Below are 18,210 nucleotides of genomic sequence, written 5' to 3'. Positions count from 1 at the left end.
CCTCGAGTCTGAAAAGCAACCCTCCACCACCACGCTCTGTCTTCTAACTTTGAGCCAGTTCTATATCCAAATGGCTAGTTCTCCCTATATTCCATGAGATCTAACCTTGCTAACCGGTCTCCCATGAGGAACCTTGTTGAACGCCTTACTGAAATCCATATAGATCACATCTGATGCTCTGCCCTCATCAATTCTGATGGAATTAAGAATCTAATGATGACCATGAATACATTATCAATTGTTGGAAAAATCCACCTGGTTTACTAATGTCCTTTAGGGAAGGAAACCGCCAACCTTACATGATCTGCCCTGCATATGAACTCCAGACCCACAACATTGTAGTTGACTCTTGAACTATCCCATAAGCAATCAGAGATGGACAATAAATGCTGGTCTAAAGCAATGCCCTCAGCCCAGGAATGAATTAAAATAGTGAGTGATTTTGAACAAATATTTGAATTTTAAAAATTGTATTCATACAGCAAAACTCTTGACGAGTAAGGTCCTGTTTGCTTGTCCATGTTTTGTGAATTTACCGATGTTACTGTATATCATTTCATCCATACATCCAGTCATTTTTCATCCGTGGTTTTAAAAATGGAAAGAAAGGAAACATTCCTTTAAGTAGAAACTATGAACACTGTATATGTATCACAGGGTACAAATTTGCATTCTACCTTTTGCAGAAATAATTATTTGAGTTTTTTGAAAAACATAACCCCTATGAATATTGGAACTTGCCTGTATATTTCAAATGTTTTTCTTGTTTTAAAGAGGTCTCATTATTAGTGCTTTTGAAAATCAAAACAGTAAAGTGAACATCTGCTTCATTTCTTTCTTTCTATTTCAATATATTGTACTGATGGAAGAGTCATAGAGATGTACAGCATGGAAACAGACCCTTCAGTCCAACCCGTCCATGCCGACCAGATATCCCAACTTAATCTAGTCCCACCTGCCAGCACCCGGCCCATATCCCTCCAAACCCTTCCCATTCATATACCCATCCAAATGCCTCTTAAATATTGCAATTGTACCAGAATGATTTGGACAGAATTGTATTGTCCATCAGTTTGACAGATGTAAATTCGCAAATAGATTGTGATTTCTACCATTAACAACACTTGATAACTCCACCTAAAAAATGCTCCTCAAAGAAACATTTTCAAAATAAGTCATCAGCATTACCAGATTTCATCAGCGTTAAGAGAGAAGGTGCCAAACTTTAGACTAATTAAAACATTCATAAGGAATTAACCAAAGTTTGCTCAGGAAGGAGGTTAGGAATCTGCTTGTTTTACTTAGAGGTTGGTGAATGATCTATGAGTTTTTTTAGATAAGAGAAAGGAAGGATGGGTTTGAGTGATGAAGCTTTGATATTCAGGCATGTTTTATAGAAGTAGCAGTACTAATGTGTTAAATGTAAGATTTAAAAAAAATAACAAGAATCAAATTAATAGTAAATTCAATTTAGATTTTGTAACAACTGCATCACATTTGAGGGGAAATTTTGACATACTTGAAATAACAGAAGACTGGTAATCCAGTGGCCTAGACTAATGCTCTAGCAGTAATAGTTCAAATGCTACCATGACAAATGATGAAGTGGAAATGTAATTCATAACATGTGATTATAAATGTGTCTGTAAATGGTGAACATGAAACAATAATTAATTGTTATAATAGTCCAGCTCACATACTCATTTCCTATAGGATATGAAATTTGCCATCCTTACCCAGTCTATTCTAATGTGACTGCAGACACATAGTAACGCTGTTAACCTTTAACTGTCCTCTGAAGTTGTATAGCATGCTACTCAGTTTAATTGTAATTATGAGTGGTCAGCATCACCCAAATACCATGAAAGAGGAAAGAACACAAATTCTAAAAAAAGTAGCAATTATCTTTCAAACCAATTGAGCAAAATCTTTATACTATATAATGAGTGATTTTACTAGAAAATTTGTGATGGGTAATATCCTTACAGTTGGATATTTGTCATTTTACTTAGTAAAGCAGTTTTGCGACGTACAAATTCCATTGACGAGACTGGTGAAATAGTCTGGTATTTAGCCCTTTCCTTGCTTCTGGCATGGCTGATAACTGGGTTGGCGCTCTGTCAAGGAATCAGATCTTCAGGAAAGGTAAACATGTTTAGCAAAACAGAATTAGAATTTTGCTAAGAAGGTGTGGATTCTTGTGCCAATATATCTAGTTTATTGACAAAACAGTTCTCTTTCTTTCTGTATCTTTTAGATTTCTTGTCTCGCTGTATCTCTCATTCTCCAATCCTTTGCTTTCCTTCCTGAGTACTGGTGCTTTTCTGTCCAGCTCGTGTTTGTTACCTCTGAATGTTCACAAATCTCTTCTTAATATATATCCATATGTTTTCCTATAAATCTCTCATTTCCTGATGTTTTGCTGTTAGACCCCTAGCCACTCAGTCAAATGCGTGGTGTGATCCGACTTAAGGGATCTGTATTCATGAGTCTGGAAGAACACCTAGCCAATCATCCCATGAATGATGATATTTAAAAGGAAGTAGCTACTGGCAACTGTCAGATGCAGTGGATTCTACATTGATTGTTTCCTCTGTCTATGGTGTGTATGAGGAGAGAGTGAGGACTGCAGATGCTGGAGATCAGAGCTGAAAATGTGTTGCTGGAAAAGCGCAGCAGGCCAGGCAGCATCCAAGGAGCAGGAGAATCGACGTTTCGGGCATAAACTTGAAGAAGGGCTTATGCCAGAAATGTTGATTCTCCTGTTCCTTGGATGCTGCCTGACTTTCTGCGCTTTTCTAGCAACATATTTTCAGCTATGGTGTGTATGAGACAATGATGAAGAAAGACAAAACTAGCTGTTTTGTTGAATCTTGATTATTTTCTCTTTCTTGGCCTGTATTATGTTATAGTTTGTGGTTTTTAGATAACATGCTAAAAGACACAGCTGTTTCATGGCTGGGAGTGTTTATTTTTAGGAGATTCATGTTCACGTTTACCTAATGTAGGCAGTCAAAATTTTGTAGCAAATTTCTATTTGTTTATTGAATTTGTTAAGAAGCAGCAGTTTAAATACAGTATATTAGTTCATTGGATAAAGAAAGTATACAACCATGAAAATTGAGAATGTCTCACTGATCCCAAAGTCATTCTGTAGAATAGAAGAGTAGAGGTAGTATTCTCGCATGTCCCAGGTATCTTGCAGTCTTTTGGTGAGAGCCGTCATTGTTCATCACTTGGACTGATGTAGGGGACCTACTGGTCTTCCCTCATGAAGGTGATGGCTCGTACATTTCTTTCCTCATCTATCTCTTCTTTTAATAGACTTTACTTTGAGCACTGTCCATCTCTGCTGTGTCAGTCCCCTCTGGGCCAGAGACCATGGGCAGCTACTGTTGATGCCAAGATGAACTCTGTCTCCTTGACCAGTTCAATTTGAAAGTTAGTCTTCATTCCTTCTAAAAACAAAACCTTCTTTTCGAAAATACTGCACTCATAATTGTGTAGCATGATGCTCAATAAATCTTTGTTTACAAGAACAGAGAATACTGGAGAAACTCAGCCAATCTGGCAACATCTATGGAGAGAATTAGAGGTAATGTTTTGAGTTCGATATGACGCTTCTTTAGAACTGCAGAAGTACAGAACTTTTGTTTATGCTGATAGAGGTTAGGTGCTACTGAAACACCATTAGATGAAGTCTCATATTGCGCAGGCATTACCAATAGGTATAATGAGTTAACATAGGTTTAAGGGGATATGAAAATCCAACAAGAATAATGAGCCATATTGGCATGACTCATGATGTTGGGTAAAATACCTACCTGTATATGATTCTCATGGACTAATAAAAGTAACAGGAGCTCCATATGAAATTTATCCCTCACCTTATGCCATTGATTTAAAGACCAGAAATATTATTGTTATACTTGGCCCACTATATCTATTTTGTCAGTTTTAAAATAGTCTTTTGAATATGTGCATAAATTAGCCTAATGTTTCATTTTTTGTTCTAAATTGTTATGAAGATGTCAGTGAACTATACCTTTTAAGAGTTAAAAGTTAGCAGTGACAGCACCAAGTGTTCTCAATAAGACACAATGTAACATGTACTGGGGTAGCTGGTTGTCTGGAAATGACAGAAAACAGATTGGAAATATACAAGATGGAGGACGGGAAAATTTTCTGGCTGTAACAGGCTGCTCTTTTTTTGAAGTATTTTAGGTGTTGGAGATGATTTCCTCAAATTCCAGGAGCAGCAATTATTGTTTTATATGTTGTTGCATTGTTTTGGAGCTTGGGAGGAAAAAACAGTCAAAACAACAGCACTTTTAAAAGGGAGAGGAACAGACAAAGGCAGCACATGATCTGTGCAGGGAAGAGAGAGAGAAAGAAACCCACACTGCTAACGACACAGCAGTGAACCTGCGCAGTTACTGCCTTTGCTGTTTGAATTCATGTATCGCTGCACATCAGAGCGAGTCTGGGAAAATTAACAAACAGTGAAATTCACAACTAATCTTGGAGAAACCTGTTTGAGAGAGGTCATAAACAGATAAATAAATAGTTTTAAGTGTGGCCTTGCTGTAAGTCTGCAGTAGTGAGTAGAGTGGGTTCTTTCTTGCTTATATGTTTTATGTGAGATATGTCTCTAGATTAAACCTAAAAATATAAGCCATAAGTATCAAGTTAGCCTGGAGCAGTGTTTTGTAGAGGAATAAGACAGTGCTATTTTCTGGGACTGCAGATTGGAAGAAGCAAAAATTGCCCTTAGTAGAGTGATATGTTCTTCTTGTCAGATGTAGGAGATTAAGGAGAGTTTATGTGTTACTGAGAAATATATCTACAATAATTGCCATTGGTTGCGAATTCTATCAAATGAATGGATCCATTGGAGTGACAGAGACAATAAGGCATTTACAAGAGCTATGGGGTGTGATGGATGGCAGTTATAGGAAGAGAGAAAAGCCAGAGATCCAGTCACATAGATGGGTTAACTCCAGGAAAGGTAAGAGAGGTAGGCAGGTAGTGCAGGAGTCTTCTGTGGCAATCCCCATTTGAAGCAAGTACGCTGTTCTGGAAAATGTAGGAGGTGATGGATTCTCAGGGGAATGTAGCACGAACAACCAAGTTTCTGGTATTAGACTGTTTCTAATGCAATGAGGGGTATGTTGAGTTCCAAGAGATTGATTGTGTTAGAGGACTCTCTAGTCTGAGTCACGGCAGGTGTTTCTGTGCCCAGCAGTGAAAAATCAGAATGGTGTATTGCTTCCCTGGTGCCAGGATCAAAGATATCACAGAGAGGGTGAGAATGTTCTCAATGGGGAGGGGGACCAGCAGGAGGTCATTGTACACATTGTAACCAATGGCATAGGAAGGGAAAAGGATGACATTCTGGAGGGACAATACAGCGAGTTAGGCAGGAATTTAAAAAAGAGGTCCTCGAGAGTAGTAATATCTGGATTAGTCCCAATGCTGCGAGCTAGTGAGGGCAGAAATAGAAGGATAAAGCAGATGAATTCATGGCTGAGAAGCTGGTGAATGGGAGAAAGATTCACCTTTTTGGATCATTGAAATTTCTTTTGGGGTCGAAGTGACCTGAATTGGAAGGGGACTAATATATTGGCAGGGAGATTTGCTAGAGCTGCTCGGGAAGCTTTAATCAAGTAGGGTGGGAAGGGGGTGGTGGGACCCAGGGAGATAGTGAGGAAAGAGATCAATCTGAGACTGGTACAGTTGTAAAAAGAAGTGAGTCAAACAGTCAGGGCAGGCAGGAACAAAGCAGAGAACAAAGTAGGACTGATAAATTCAACTGCATTTATTTCAATGCAAGAGGCCTAACAGGAAAGGCAGATGAACTCAAGGCATGGTTAGGAACATGGGACTGGGATATCATAGCAATTACAGAAACATGCCTCAGTTATGCACAGGACTGCCAGCTTAATTTTCCAGGATACAAATGAAAGCAAGAGAAGAGGGAGGTGGCATTTTTGATGAGGGATAGCATTACAGATGTACTTAGGGAGGATATTCCCAGAAATACATCCAGCGAAGTTATTTGGGTAGAACTGAGAAATAAGAAAGGGATGATCACCTTATTAGGATTGTATTATAGACCCCCTAATAGACAGAGGGAAATTGAGAAACAAATTTGAAAGGAGATTTCAGTTATCTGTAAGAATAATAGGGTGGTTATGGTAGGGGATTTGAACTTACCAAACATAGACTGGGACTGCCATAGTGTTAAGGTTTAGATGGAGAGAAATTTGTTATGTGTGTACAAGAAAACTTTCTGATTCAGCATGTGGATGTACCTACTAGAGAAGGTGCAAAACTTGACCTACTCTTGGGAAATAAGGCAGGGCAGGTGACTGAGATGTCAGTGGGGGAACACTTTGGGGCCAGTGACCATAATTCTATTAGTTTTAAAATAGTGATGGAAAAGGATGGACCAGATCTAAAAGCTGAAGTTCTAAATTAGAGAAAGGCTAATTTTGACAGTATTAGGCAAGAACACTCAAAATCTGGTTGAGGGCAGATGTTCACAGGTAAAAGGATGGCTGGAAAATGGAACACTTTCAGAAATGACATAACTAAAATCCAGAGACAGTACATTATTGTTAGGGTGAAAGGAAAGGCTGACAGACATAGGGAATGCTGGATGATGATAACCAAAAATTGAGGGTTTGGTTAAGAAAACTAAAGAAGCATCTATCAGGTATAGACAGGATAGATCAAGTGAAGCCTCATTTTTTACTCGAAGATTTTCTCCAGCATCTGCAGACCTCATTTTTCACTCGAAGATTTTAACCTACTGCGAATCCTCTTACAAGGATGCCTTCCTTGAAGAAGCTCTCTTCCTCCCTCTACAAGGATTTCAGTGAGTCCCTCTCTCACTGCACCCCCCAGGTCATCTCCTCTGCACAGAAACTCTTCTGCAATCCTCTTCCTGACCTCTCCGCCCCCACCCCACTCCGGCCTATCACCCTCACCTTGACCTCCTTCCACCTATCCCACCTCCATCGTCCCTCCTCCCTACCTTTTATCTTAGCCTGCTTGGCTCTCTCTCTTATTCCTGATGAAGGGCTTATGCTTGAAACGTCGAATTCTCTATTCCTGAGATGCTGCCTGGCCTGCTGTGCTTTGACCAGCAACACATTTGCAGCTGTGATCTCCAGCATCTGCAGACCTCATTTTTTACTCGAAGATTTTAACCTACTGCGAATCCTCTTACAAGGATGCCTTCCTTGAAGAAGCTCTCTTCCTCCCTCTACAAGGATTTCAGTGAGTCCTGACCTCTCCGCCCCCACCCCACTCCAGCCTATCACCCTCACCTTGACCTCCTTCCACCTATCCCACCTCCATCGCCCCTCCCCCTAGTCCCTCCTCCCTACCTTTTATCTTAGCCTGCTTGGCTCTCTCTCTTATTTCTGATGAAGGGCTTATGCTCGAAACGTCGAATTCTCTATTCCTGAGATGCTGCCTGGCCTGCTGTGCTTTGACCAGCAACACATTTGCAGCTGTGATCTCCAGCATCTGCAGACCTCATTTTTTACTCGAAGATTTTAACCTACTGCGAATCCTCTTACAAGGATGCCTTCCTTGAAGAAGCTCTCTTCCTCCCTCTACAAGGATTTCAGTGAGTCCCTCTCTCACTGCACCCCCCAGGTCATCTCCTCTGCACAGAAACTCTTCTGCAATCCTCTTCCTGACCTCTCCGCCCCCACCCCACTCCCGCCTATCACCCTCACCTTGACCTCCTTCCACCTATCCCACCTCCATCACCCCTCCCCCTAGTCCCTCCTCCCTACCTTTTATCTTAGCCTGCTTGGCTCTCTCTCTTATTCCTGATGAAGGGCTTATGCTCGAAACGTCGAATTCTCTGTTCCTGAGATGCTGCCTGGCCTGCTGTGCTTTGACCAGCAACACATTTGCAGCTGTGATCTCCAGCATCTGCAGACCTCATTTTTTACTCAAGTGAAGCCTTAGAAGAGTATAAAGGCAGTAGGAGTATACTTAAGAGGGAAATTAGGAGGGCAAAAAGGGAACATAGGATAGCTTTCAGAAATACAATTAAGGAGAATCCAAAGGACTTTTACAAATACATTAAGGACAAAAGGGAAACTAGGGAGAGAATAGGACTCCACAATGATCAGCAAGGCAGCCTTTGTGTCGAGCAACAGGAGATTGGGTGATATTAAATGAATATTTTGCACTAGTGTTTACTGTGGAAAAGGACATGGAAGATATAGAATGTACGGAAATAGATGATGACATCTTAAAAAATGTCCACATTACAGAGGAGGAAGTGCTGGATGTTTTGAAATGCATAAACAGGGATAAATCTCCAGGACCTGATCAGGTGTACCCTAGAACTCTGTGGGAAGCTGGGCCTCTTGCTGAGATATTTGTATCATTGATAGTTACAGGTGAGGTGCCAGAAGACTGCAGGTTGGTTAACGTGGTGCCATTATTTAAGAAAGATGGTAAGGACAAGCCAGGGTAGTGTACACAGGTGAGCCAGACGTCGATGGTGGGCAAGTTGTTGAAGGGAATCCTGAGGGGCAGGATGTCCATGTGTTTGGAAAGACAAGGACTGATTAGGGATAGTCAACATGCATTTGTTCATGGGAAATCATGTCTATGAGTTTTTTGAAGAAGTAATGAAGAGCATTGAGGTGGATGTGTTCTATGTAAGATTGGTTAGCATGGTTAGATCTCATGGAATACAGGGAGAACTAGCCATGTGGATACAGAACTGGCTCAAAGGTAGAAGATGGAAGGTAGTGGTGGAGGGTTGTTTTTCAGACTGGAGGCCTGTGACAAGTGGAGTGCCACAAGAATTGGTGGTGGTTCACTACTTTTCGTCATTTATATAAATGATTTGGATGTGAACATAGGAGGTATAGTTAGTAAGTTTGCAGATGACACAAAAATTGGAGGTGTAGTGGACAGCAAAGAAGGTTACTTCTGATTACAACAGCATCTTGATCAGATGGGCCAATGGGCCGAGGAGTGGCAGATGGAGTTTAATTTAGATAAATGCGAGGTGCTACATTTTGGGAAAGCAAATCTTAGCAGGACTTATGCACTTCATGGGAAGGTCCTAGGGAGTGTTGCTGAACAAAGAGGCCTTGGAGTGCAGGTTCACAACTCCTTGAAAGTAGAATCACAGGTAGATAGGATAGTGAAGAAGGCATTTGGTATGCTTTCCTTTATTGAGAACATTGAGTACAGGAGTTGAGAGGTCGTGTTGCAACTGTACAGGATATTGGTTAGGCCACTTTTGGAATATTGCGAGCAATTCTGGTCTCCTTCCTATCGGAAAGATGCTATGAAACTTGAAAGGTTTCAGAAAAGTTTTACAAGGATGCTGCCAGGATTGGAGGATTTGACCACTAGGGAGAGGTTGACTAGCTGCGGCTGTTTTCCCTTGAGGGTTGGAGGCTGAGGGGTGACCTTATAGAGGCTTATAAAATCATGAGGGGCATGGATAGGGTAAATAGGCAAGGTCTTTTCCCTGGGGTGGAGGATTCCAGAACGAGAGGGCATAAGTTTAGGGTAAGGGGGGAAAGATATAAACGAGACCTAAGGGGCAACTTTTTCACACAGAGGGTGGTGCGCGTGTGGAATGGGCTGTCAGAAAAAATGGTGGAGGTAAGTACAATAACAACATTTAAAAGTCATCTGGATGGGTGTAAAAATAGGAAGGGTTCAGAGGTATATGAGCTGGGTGTTGGCAGGTTGGACTAGATTGGGGTGGAATATCTGGTCAGCTTGGATGTTTTGGACTGAAGGGTCTGTTTCCATGCTGTACATTTCTATGATTTGATGACTGTATGAATTTGGCCAATCAGTTTAAATATACCCAAAAAAATACCAAATTCCAATCGAGTTTGAATTGAGTATATTGACAATCTTAAAATCCAATGACACAATCTGATGCTCTGGGGTATAAGACCGTGAAAAAATTGACCAGTTGGGTGCAGAACTTCCAAGCCACCGACATGTAAAAGATTGCATAAAAAATAACTCTCTTAAAAGTACCTTTACTGATCAGTAACTTGTGAAGCAGGAATCCCTAAGAAAAAGAAAAGAAGACACAGGAAGATCCAAATAGAAGAACCAAAAGCTGCTTGGTCTTGTTTCATAAATCTTAATTGGGAGTCTTATCGGTCTAGTATTATAGAAGGGAAGGTAGCAGATAGGTTAGCATATGGAATTGTAAATAGTTGTTAGTTGATTATACATGAACAAAACCAATGTAGTGTACAAAATCCCATGCAAGGACTGCACAAAACACTACACAGGACAAACAGGAAGACAGCAAATGATCCGCATCCATGAACACCAACTAGCCACGAAACGGCATGACCAGCTATCCTTAGTAGCCACACACTCAGATGACAAGCAACATGAATTCGACTGGGACAACACTACTATTATAGGACAAGCCAAACAGAGAACAGCCAGGGAATTCCTAGAGGCATGGCACTTATCCACAGATTCAATTAACAAGCACATCGACCTGGACCCAATATACTGGCCACTGCAGCGGACAGCTGGAAATGACAACCGGAAGCGGCAGATACAAATCACTATAAATGCCGGAGGAAACATCACAGAAGCGCTTCACAGGAGGCTCCCAAGCACTGAGGATGTCACCTAGACAGGGGACGAAATGTCTGCAACACAAACTTCCAGCTCGGCGAACAGAACCACAACATTGATTCTGTTATACTTTAAGAAATAATGTTAATTTTTATTTTTAATAGTCTTTGGCCATACGATTTTTTTTACAGATTAGCTCACGGGATGAATCATTTCTGTGTTACTGGTTATAAATTAAGCAGGAGGGTTTACCCCGTGTCGTAACAGCTTGGGGGCTCTGGAATCCACCGAGTCCTAAGAATTGAAGCATCTCTTTCTTCAAGGTTGGTCATGGAAATTCCTCGATAGCCTTCGTCTTTTTGTTCCATGGAGTCAACCTTTAATGACCAGTGTTACGTCCCAAGAACGTCATCTCTGCTTTCACAAATTCCATTTTATTTAAGTTTATCACCAGTTTTGTTTCTTGTAGTCATTCAAAGCGCTCTGCCAACTGTACCATGTGATCTTTCCAGGATTTATTAAAGGTCACTACATCGTCCAGACAGACTGTGCAGTTTGTTAACTCAGCCACAACTCTGTTCATGAGTCTTTGTAATGTGGTGGGTGCGTTCTTCATTCCAAAGGTCATCACTTTAAACTGATATAGCCCATTTGGTGTTACAAATGCAGAAATTTCTTTTGCCAACTCTGATAAAGGTACCTGCCAATAACCACGCATTAAGTCCAGCTTGGTGATGTAACTGGCTTGTCTGACTTGTTTGATACAGTCCTCCAATCTAGGAATTGGATGAGAGTCCGATTTTGTAACGGCATTGACTTTCCTATAATCCATGCAGAATCGTTGTGTCCTTCTGGTTATGGAACTAAGATGATCGGCGAACTCCACTCACTCTAGCTTGGTTCTATGATGTCCTCATTGACATGGCCTTCACCTCCATCTGGACTTGTCTGGCTTTGAAAGGATTAAGCCGATAGGGCTGTTGCTTTGTTAGAGCAGTATTCCCTACATCTCCATCATATATAATAGCATTAGTCCTCCCTATCTGATTCTTACATCTGGCCTTATACTGCAGTAACAAATCTTTCAACTGTGTTCTATGCCCCTGAGAAAGATAGCTTACTAACCTATCCCACTCCTCAAGGACTTCTTCATTTTTTAATATATTTTGAGGCACATCAAAATCCGCATCATCTGGATTTGATTCCTCACTCTACAGGACAGTAACTAACACCTGTTTCTCCAGTTCTTTCTCTCTAATATGATTTCAGCATGTTCACATGACAAACTCAATATTTTTTTTTCTATCTGGCATCTTTACTAGATAAGTCACCTGACTCAACTTTGTATCAATTTGATCAGGACCACTAAACCTGGCTTTGAAAGGATCTTCTATCACTGGTAACAGTATAAACATGTTATCCCCTCGGGAAAACGTCCGAGTCTCACAGCTTTTGTCTGCCACCTGCTTCATTCTACACTATGCCCTCTTTAGATGCTGTTTAGCTAACTCACCTATCAATTTAGTCTCTCCCTCACCTCTGATACATAATCTAAGTGTGAGATCTCTGACTTTGGTTCTGTCAAATTTTCTTTAATTAATTTCAAAGGGCCTTTCACTTCATGTCTGAATATTAACTCAAAAGGAGTAAACTGAGTAGGTTCATTTGGGGCATCTCTAATGGCAACCAATACGAATGGGATGCCATTATCCCAATCATTTGGGTAATCCTGACAGTTCTATCTTAACATGGTCTTCAAGGACTGATGCCACCTTTCTAAAGCTCCCTGGGATTCAGGATGATACACACTGGATTTAAAGTACTGTATATCGAAGCTATCGATAACCTCCATAAACAGCCTATCAGTAAAATTTGACCCTTGGTCCGACTGAATCTCTCTGGGTAGCCCATACCCTGTGAAGAAAGCTACTAACACCTCTATTACCCTTTTTGCTTTAATACTCCATAATGGAATTGCCTCCGGAAATCTGGTAGACACAATCATTATGGTTAACAAGTATCGGTTCCCACTTTTAGTTCTCAGGAGGGGACCTTCACAATCAATTATAACTCGTATAAAAGGTTCTTCAAATGCAGGAATCGGTAACAAAGGTGCTGGTTTTATTACCGCCCATAGTTTACCTACCATTTGGCATGTTTGACACGCATGACAAAAGTTAACCACATTCCCGTGCATTCCAGGCCAATAAAAATGTTTTTGTACCTTAGCCTGAGTCTTTCGTACCCCTAAGTGACCTCCTATTGGTAATCCATGTGCTACCCATTACACTTCCTGTCTGTACGCTACCAGCACACAATCTGGTGCATTTCAGCCCATTTCTCCTCTGCACTAACCTGCCATGGTCTCCACTTCCACCTTAGGATTCTATCTTTCAGATAATAACCCTCCGGAATATTCTCTGCCTCCTTCACATGGTACGCATCCACATATATATTTTTTACCGTCTTGTCTTGCTGTTGACAAGCCTTTCAGGACTAAACACTTCTGTCTAACCCTCTGCATGTTCAGGTTTTTCCTGCACCATTACATCAAACAGGGCATCAGCTAACTGAACCTCAATTCCTTTATCTTTCTCTTTATTTTTGGCTTTGTGCTGTGACTTGTGATAGTGGGATCTGGTTATCACACAGTTTAGGAGAATATCAGGATATTTCTGTTTTTAACTCCTCATTTTTTTGGTTTTCCTTGGGCTTCTCCACAACAACTCCCACCTTGGATCTTGCCATATCATTCCCAAGATCAAACTGAATTCCTGGAACTGACACTCTGTCAATGACTCCCACTGTAACGTCCCCGGTCTTAAACTGGCACTCCAACCTGATCTTACTTAGGGGAAGCCAAATTTCTGTCCATCTATCCCATAAATTGCCACTCTCTCGGGTAGCAAATCAGAAAGAGTGCATATTCGCTCATCCCTTACTATCAGTGACTGGTTAGTTCCTGTATCTCTCAAAATTATGACTTCTTGTCCTTCTCCCACTGTTTTTCTGCATAAACCTTACCACAGAAGCGAATTATTTATTGAGATCAGGTACTAACTCCATACCCAGCCCTGCCTAGGCTGTGCATTCTCCTGCAGCTCCTCAGCTCTTCACTAATGCCATTGACTTAGCTTCTTTTACCACATCTTTTCCCACAGTGCCTTTCTTTAACAACCAGCACTGTGTCTTTACATGTCCCACTTCACCACAGTGGAAACACCTGAGGCCTTCCACCTCTTTTCCACCTTCTTGGGCTTCTTTTTTATTCTGTGGTAAATTATTACCAGTACTCTCTACTCTTGGTTTCATAACATAGAATAACCCCTTCTCCCAACTTCTATCCCTCATAGCTGGAAGCTAGTCTTATGCACCAACATGTACTCATCTGCTAATTCTGCTGCCCTTTTCACTTACTAAACTTTCTGTTCCTCCACGTGAATTCTTACCATCTCTGAAAGTGAGTTTTTAAACTTCTCCAGCAGAATAATCTCTCTTACAGCCTCAAAGATTTTATCTATTTAGAAGTACGTATCCATCAATCAAAATGACTGTTTAATTCTTTTGAACTCAACGTAAGTCTGACTTGGTTCCATCTTTGTGTTTTTGAACGGCTGCCTATATGCTTCTGGTGCCAATTCAATAGCACTTAAAATAGCCTGTTTAACCTCTTCATAATCTCTTGACCAATCATCTAACAGTGTAGCAAATACCTCACTAGTTCTGCCTACTAGTACAGTCTGAACCGATAAATCCTCGGACCATTCCATCTACCTGGCCAATGTTTCAACTGAATTCAAGAAGGACTCAACATCTTTCTCATCAAAATGTGGCAGAGTTTTGACATATTTCTCACTACCTTCTCTTTTCAACTCCACCCTGCTAACTTGACTTTGCTGACTAAGTCACAGCTTCTCAAGTTCAAACTCTCTCTCTGTTTCTCTCTCTTCTCACTCTCTTTCTCTCTCCCTTTCTTCTCTCTCCCTTTGCTCAGCTAATAACCTCCTCCTGTCTCTCTCTCTTTGTTTATCTTCTAACTCCATTTTCCTTAATTGTAATTTACATTTTTCTACCTCCATTACACTTCTCTGTTTCTCTGAACACCTAAGTGTTTGGGATAACCCCTTTACAATTTCAACTTTACCTTTGTCCTTGTTTAAACCCAAATCTAACTTACTTGCTAATTCTCAATTTATGGCTTTTTTCTTGCCTTCTAAACTTTCTTGGCAAATTTGAGAATCATCTTCAAATCCCGGAACCTCTTTTGCAATTTTAAGAGCCATTTCTCTCACTTTCAATTTAATCAACCACAAGTCACCGAAAATAAACAATTGCCTCACCTATGTTTTATTTGAAGATCTAGGACAAAAACCTGCAAGTGTTTAAATCTGCAGGGATACCCAAAGCTACTCAAATCTCTCTAAACCAGTTTGAATCATGGACCCGAGCCCCCAAACTGTTACAACATGGGGTAAACCCTCCTGCTTAATTTAAAACCAGCAACACAGAAAAGATTTATCCTGTGCAGTAATTTGTAAAAATGCGAGTGGCCAAGGACTATTTAAAAGAAAAATTAACAGCTTTATTTTGTAAAGTATAATGGAATAATTGATTAACAACTATGTATAAGTCCTTACCCTAACCTACCTTTTACTTTCCTTTCTATAATATTAGTCTGATAAAACTCCCAATTAAGATTTACAAAACAACATTTCTTATCTCAAAACCAGGCAGCTTTTGATTCTTCTATTTGGATCTTCCTGTGTCTTCTTTTTCTTAGGGATTCCTGCTTCACAGGTTACTGATCAGTAAAGGTACTTTTAAGAGAGCTATTTTTTATGTGGTCTTTTACATGTTGGTAGATGGACAGTTCTGTCCTAATTGTTCAATTTTCCCCTGGTCTTCTGCACCAGAGCATCAGATTGTGCCATTGGCTTTTAAGATTGTCAATACACTCAATTCAAACTTGATTGGAAATTGATATTTTTTCAGGATATAATTTAAACTCATTGGCCTAATTCAAATCTGTTTCTTGTCATTTCCAAGGAACCAGCTACCCCAGTAGCTGGAGCATGTGTTACATTGTGTCTCATTGAGAACACTTGGTGCTGTCACTGCTAGCTTTTAACTCTCTTAATAACAAAGCATTAATGTTATGTAAACTTTGCAACACTATAAATGTGTTCTATTTAACCTCTGTGCATTATTACAATTATATTGGCTTCAAGTATAACTTGATTCACTTTTCAAAACTTTTAAATATTATACAACTTATTAGATCAACAGGATGGTAAGGAAGCTTAAGAGTTTATTTTTCTTGTTTAGGTAGTTTATTTCACTGCAACATGTCCTTACCTGCTTATACTTATGCTAATGATTCGAGGAGCTACGCTGGAAGGAGCCCGGAATGGAATTGAGTACTATATTGGAAGACAATCAGATTTCTCAAAATTGGCTGAAGCTGAGGTCAGCATATCAAAATCATCTGTAGATTTCATCTATACTTTTGAAACACTTATGTTTTGTGTTATTTTTCAGTGCTATTTTTGCACATATAACTTGTAAACTTCACATTTCAGTCAATCTAATTTACCTTAGTTACATATAGTATACCTTTTGTCTCACTTGTCATTTTTTTTTGTTAGCTCTTCTCTACATTAGCCTGGATTTGTTGCTCATGGTTTTATTACTTATTATGCAATACTTCATGCGTAGTGTTAAATTTGATGTTACTAATTGTTTGACCCCAAAGACTGGGGACTGGAGTTTAAAGTTTGATATAGCTTGTATGTACAAGTTTGGAAATTTTCAGGGAAAATTACAGGAACAAAAAACTAAGGTACAAAAAAAAATAAGCAGTATGGAAGAAAGAAATGTGAAGAGGGTCAGCGGACTGAAAGTAAATGATGCCCATGTCTGACTTTACTCATCTATCAGATATTTTCTAATCAACCTGCTCAGGGATGTTATGACACACCTTTGCAGCAGGTGGAACTTGAACCCAGGTCTCTCTGATTGTAAGGTAGGGACATTCACTTTGCACTACAAGAGTCCTTTTATTTCCCTGCTGGATATTTTTAATCAAGCTGCTCAAAGGTAATAGTGCATACATCTCAAACAGATGGGACCTGAACCCAGGCCTTCTGGCATGGTGGTAGAGATGCTACTGCTGCACCACAACGGCCCTTTTATTTCTCTGCCATTCATTACATTAAAATCCCATGGAATCACTTCAGTTAACCAAGTGAGAAATCAATATTGAAAGCAGAAAGTATCCAGGTTTTGTGTCTTGTGTTTAATACACTGAAAGGCTAAGATGAAGTATCTTACAATTTGCAAAGGCAGTAATGATTAGAAATAGTCCATTCAGAATGAATAAATTCCACTATTAATCTATTTCTTAATTATGAATTAAAATACTTTGTCCAGTTAAACAGGAAAGAGCATGCCTAGGTTGTTTCACTTCTAATATATCGTATCTTGCATTCATCAGGTTTGGAAAGATGCCGCAACACAAATATTCTATTCTACTGCGGTGGCATTGGGGGCTATAACTGCACTATCATCTTACAACAGATTCGACAATGATTGTTACAAAGATGCAGTCATTATCTCTTTTGTTAATTGTAGTACAAGTCTGTTTGCTGGATTTGCCATCTTTGCTATCCTTGGGCACATGGCTTATGTTCAGGATAAGTCTGTTCAAGAAATTGTGGAATCAGGTAACTTTTTTTGGAATCAATATACTGGATTGGGACGGGGCAAGGTTTCTGCAAGAATTCCCTAACTGGACCACCATAACTACAGCACAAAAGCTGTGGAAGATATTCAACAGTCTCACACAGAATTTTTGCTGAAGTTACACGTGTATTTGTGTTTGTAACAGTTTTGAAAAAGAAATACATTTAGTAATGAAGGGCTAAAAATACATGGTGTTTCAAGGTTTCAGCCTACAGAAGCCACCTTTCAAATTTATTTGCAGATCCAAACAACCAGGAAGCAGGGGCTATTACAATTTGATATCATTCTGATAGCTCATGAACAATCTGTTGCATAAGCAGATAAAGGTTTTCTTTGGTTTACATGTCGATTGAGCTTTAGTGGAATGTAAACCCTTTTGGTTTGAAAGCAACTACTGCAGATGCCAAGCATACTCAGTGGGTTCAGTAGTACTAGTTGAGAATAAAGAGAAATAAAGTTCTAACACAAAATCTTATGTTGAAATGTTAATTTTGTTTCTCTGTTCATGGATGCCAGTTGGATTTCTGTTTTTTCCAGCATTTTTTTGTTTTACCCTGGTCTGTAATTACCACTGGGAGGGGAACTGATGGGATGGTGATGTTCCCATTCATATTTTACCTTGTTATTTTGAGTGATAAAGACTGTGGTTTTGGAAATTGTTGTCAAAAGAGGCTTGGCAAGTTGTTACAGTGCATTGTACTTCCTGGTCTCTGACATGTTCTTGTAGCCAGTTTTTAAAGGCTGATTTAGTTAACTTGCTGGTTAGAATCAACCCCCAGGATATTGACAGTAGGAGACTCAATGATGGTCATGATCCACATTCCTGATGAAGGGCTTATGCCCGAAACAGGGACTCCC

General features: G+C 40.0%; 1 protein-coding gene across 1 annotated transcript in view; it reads left to right on the top strand.

Moving 5' to 3' along the window:
• Positions 1-1,590: 1,590 nt before the first annotated feature.
• The window catches only part of LOC132822657 (sodium- and chloride-dependent neutral and basic amino acid transporter B(0+)-like), a 44,500-nt gene continuing 27,880 nt past the window's right edge, over positions 1,591-18,210 (top strand). The window contains exons 1-4 of the mRNA XM_060835905.1: positions 1,591-1,613; positions 1,989-2,145; positions 15,937-16,077; positions 17,105-17,333. Coding sequence (XP_060691888.1) covers positions 1,591-1,613; positions 1,989-2,145; positions 15,937-16,077; positions 17,105-17,333 — 550 coding nt within the window. The remainder of the gene's footprint in view (positions 1,614-1,988; positions 2,146-15,936; positions 16,078-17,104; positions 17,334-18,210) is intronic.

The sequence above is a fragment of the Hemiscyllium ocellatum genome, chromosome 15, assembly GCF_020745735.1.
Source record: "Hemiscyllium ocellatum isolate sHemOce1 chromosome 15, sHemOce1.pat.X.cur, whole genome shotgun sequence".
Taxonomy (NCBI): Eukaryota; Metazoa; Chordata; class Chondrichthyes; order Orectolobiformes; family Hemiscylliidae; genus Hemiscyllium; species Hemiscyllium ocellatum.
Note: the sequence above shows the minus strand (reverse complement) of the source record. Positions and strands in the feature narration are given on the sequence as shown.